The sequence below is a fragment of the Sabethes cyaneus genome, chromosome 1 (assembly GCF_943734655.1).
Source record: "Sabethes cyaneus chromosome 1, idSabCyanKW18_F2, whole genome shotgun sequence".
Lineage (NCBI taxonomy): Eukaryota > Metazoa > Arthropoda > Insecta > Diptera > Culicidae > Sabethes > Sabethes cyaneus.
In genome coordinates, this window is record NC_071353.1 from 109,560,928 (window position 1) to 109,565,026 (window position 4,099).

The following is a 4,099-nucleotide window of genomic DNA, read 5'->3' on the forward strand; positions in this document are numbered from 1 at the left end:
AGAACCTCCTCCGACGCACGTATCCGCGTTCAACGATAGAAGATATCTCAGCAAGAATCAGTGGCTCAAAACACTTCACCATTTTGGATTTAAAAAAGGGCTTTTGGCAAATTCCAGTTTCTGAAAGAACTTCGACATACTTGGCATTCGGAACCCCTTGGGGAAGGTATACTTGCTGTAGATTACCTTTTGGATTAGCGTCTGCTCCCGAGATCTTCCAAAAGTTAATGTGCAAAACACTTGAAGGTCTAGAAGGTGTAGAGAGTTCGATGGATGATGTCTTAATCCATGCGAGATCATCGAAAGAACTAGAAGCAATAACACACAAGGTACTAAACAGATTCGCCGAAGTTGGGCTCAAGTTAAATAAAGAAAAATGCTGTTTCGATAAGCGTACAGTCAAATTTCTAGGACATTTGGTCACTGACGAGGGGCTAAAAGCCGACCCAAGTAAGTTAGAGGCTGTTCAAAAACTTAAACGCCCTGAATCTAAAATACAGTTGCAGAGAGTGCTAGGAACAATAACATATTTAGCCAAATTTATACCCAATCTGTCTTCCATCACTGAGCCACTGCGAAAATTATTAGCTAAAGATGTTGAGTGGTTATGGAGTCACGAGCAGGAAGAAGCATTCGGCAAGGTTAAACAAGTATTGACATCACCACCCGTTTTATCTTATTACAACGTGAACGAAGACGTAACGCTTTCCGTAGATGCTAGTTCAAAAGCTTTCGGAGCCGTCTTACTTCAAAAGGGCAAACCCGTAGCATACGCATCAAAATCATTAACAAAGGCACAAGAAAACTACCCACAAATAGAGAAGGAAGCAGCAGCGATACGGTTCGCTTGCAACAGATTCCACGATTATATTTATGGAAAGTCCTTGACAATCGAAACAGACCACAAACCGCTTGAATCAATTTTCAAAAAAAAACTCTTGACAGAGCCCCTCCACGCTTATAAAGAATCTTGCTTGACGTGAAACAATACGATCCCTCAATCCAATACAAAAAAAGGTTCAGACATTCCTCTTGCCGATATTTTGAGTCGTGATGTCGATAATACAGAAGAACCCAATTCGTTTGATGAACTAGAAGTTCACATAGTTCTGCAAATGTCTAAAAAAGCGAAAATTGAATTTATGGAAGAGAGTGCTCGAGATCCCGAGTTAAGGAAACTGTCAGAGGTTATTATGCAAGGTTGGCCCGAAGAAAAACAAAAATTACCAGAGATACTACGGAAGTATTGGCATTTTAGGGATGAATTTGCAATGTATGAAGGGTTGATATTTCGATCTCATCAATTAGTGGTTCCAGCTGCCTTACGTCCAAAAATGCTAAAAATTATACACTCGGGCCATACAGGCATTCAGGGATGCACAATGAGAGCTAAGCAGCAATTGTTTTGGATTGGCATGTCCAATGACATTCAGAACATGGTACAGACATGTCCAATATGCGAAAAGTATCAAAAATCTAACCAAAAATACGAAATTTTAAGTAACGAAATACCTTCCTTACCTTTCGAAATCGTGGGATCAGATTTTTTCCACTTCCAAGGACACGAATATCTGCTAATTGCTGACAGTTACTCCGGATATTTCGATTTTGTTAAGCTGGATCACACATCTTCCAAAACAACCATAGAACAAATGAAAAAATGGTTCGCTAACTTTGGTATCCCTAGAATATTATACACCGATAACGGACCCCAATATTCGTCCAAAGAGTTCGCCGACTTTAGCAAATGCTGGTCATTCAATCATGTCACGTCTAGTCCTCACTTCCCGAGAAGTAATGGTCTTGCAGAGCGTTTCGTTCAAACTGCCAAAGCCTTGCAAAAAAAGTGCACGGAGGATGGTTCTGATGTTCAAATGCCGCTACTTCACATGAGAAATACGCCAAGAGATTCCAAATTACTATCACCAAGTTTGAGGCTCATGAGCCGTACCTTACGTTCAAACATTCCAGCTACCACCGAATCACTGAAGCCGCGACTGGTTGATAAGGTTTCACAAAATCTGCATCAAGAGCGAGAGAAGCAAAGGATGTACAGTGATAAGGGATCAGCTACTTCGGCGACATTCAGAACGGGCCAGGAAGTCGTCATACAGAATAACAATTCACGTTTATGGGAAAGAGGAACGGTTCTCAAGGAACAACCAAGATCGTACAAAGTTCAATTATCCGAAGGACCCGTTTTGAGGAGGAATATTCGTGATATTAAAGCAGCTAAAGGAATACTCGCAGATACACAGAAGGATACAGATCCGCCTCTTCAAAACAATAACCCTAGATCGACAGAAGAAAAATTTGAATCCAATGAAGCAGACATACCAGCAAATCATCAATCGGATCAGGCGGCAATCATTGATGGACCGACGTTTACGAGAAGCGGACGCGCCGTTCGCATGAGACGTCTTAGTGACTACGTCTATGAATAAGCACCGGTGTTCAAAAAAGGGAAGATGTAACATAAGTTGACGTGTTCTTGATTACAGTGCATTAGCATTCTTTATTTACCACTACATACACATGTTCTAATGATCTCAATAAAGTCAGTTGTTGCCTAAACCTTGTTCGTGTAGCACGTACATATCACAGTAATTGCTTTGTACTGTAATCAAATATAAAGCTTAAATTTGCAATAACACGTCAATTATATAATGAACACTCAAAAAAATACATTAAAATAAAAGAAATAAACCGGCTTGTCTTGTTCATAAATCCGGACACCTCACATCTCAGTGAATCAATATCCGGACACTTTTGAATCGTTTTCCGGACAGGCAAAACTTTCTCGAATTTTGTCTAAGAAATGTATGCCTTTAAGTAAACAACTTATCACTTGTAAAATGTAGTATTAAATAATCAGCTCTCTGTATATTTTTTACTTTTAATGCCACTTTGTCGTCATTAACGGTACGATTTAAGTTAAGTGCTACACTGGTCCACTTACCTAACCAGAGAATGAAAATGATTAAGTACTTCTACATTAAATGCCTTAATGTATTTTGGATTTCCAAATATTTTGACGGTTCCATGGATCGAGACTCTTTCTCTTACCACACAATCTGCCTGGTTCAACGTGTCCTTTCGCATTTTCTAAGAAAAACATTAGGTAGTTACCAGTCAAACATGTCCGGAGTTCAAAACATGATTTTGAATCCGGACAGCGTAATTATTTATAGAAATACACTTTATTTCAACACATTAATGAATGACACCGTCTCAATTAATTAAAACTTACCTTCTTTGTTGATACTAAGCCTAAAAAGTTGGTTTCTTTATAATAATATGTTCCGAAAACCTTAAATCGCGAAAGCACTACTTATTAATAATCAGAAAAAACTCGCAGAAAAAAGACACTGTTTGACACCAACGTTACGTTAAGATTTATTTAAGTTATTTCGCGCAGCCTACTTAACCACCGATTATGTTTAAACGATCTTAGATATATTTGCAAAGTTATCCACATAGCTACACCTCATAAATTGCATTGATTATTACTTAATAAGGATAAATTAGTGAAGGTGTCCGGATATTGGTACCGTCCGGATTTTGATGCAGCATGGTAACTTGACTTATATTTGAATTCTGCTTTGAACTTGCGTGTCCCTCGGTTAGTTACCTTGTTTTTTTTTAATAATCCAAATCTGTGTCACTTACTAGTTCATAACTAACCACAAAACGGAATTGTAATCTAATCATAGTGCAAAAATGGCTGTTTAGGTCCAAAAAGCAGAGCTATGGGTATATACGTTCTTAAGAACTCGACCCTTCTTTATCGACAGACCTCAATAACGGCATCGCTCAGTCGAGATTCGAACCTACGATGACTGGCTTGTAAGTGTAGGAATCGGTTCGGCAATAAAACAATACACTGTTTCCTATATTTTGTCGTCAATCTTTTTATTTTATCTACACTTCTTTTCCTCGTCCACACACGCGTCTATCTTGTTCTAATCTACCTCGCACTCTCCTGTTCATCCACCCATACCCCTGCTGTCAATCTATCCAGGGCCCAGGGTATTCGACTTTGTAAGATAGTTAGATACGTATTAAGGGGAAAACCCTACCGTAAGACCAGCATCGAACC

General features: G+C 39.0%; 1 protein-coding gene across 1 annotated transcript; it reads left to right on the forward strand.

Moving 5' to 3' along the window:
• Positions 1–1,382: 1,382 nt before the first annotated feature.
• Positions 1,383–2,444, forward strand: LOC128746089 (uncharacterized protein K02A2.6-like). Its single transcript, XM_053843139.1, has one exon. The coding sequence runs from the start codon at positions 1,383–1,385 to the stop codon at positions 2,442–2,444; it is 1,062 nt and encodes a 353-aa protein (XP_053699114.1).
• The last annotated feature ends 1,655 nt before the right edge of the window (positions 2,445–4,099 follow it).

Bases quoted from the DNA above. Each gene is read 5' to 3' on its own strand.
- LOC128746089 (XM_053843139.1), top strand. From the start codon at position 1,383: ATGAGAGCTAAGCAGCAATTGTTTTGGATTGGCATGTCCAATGACATT.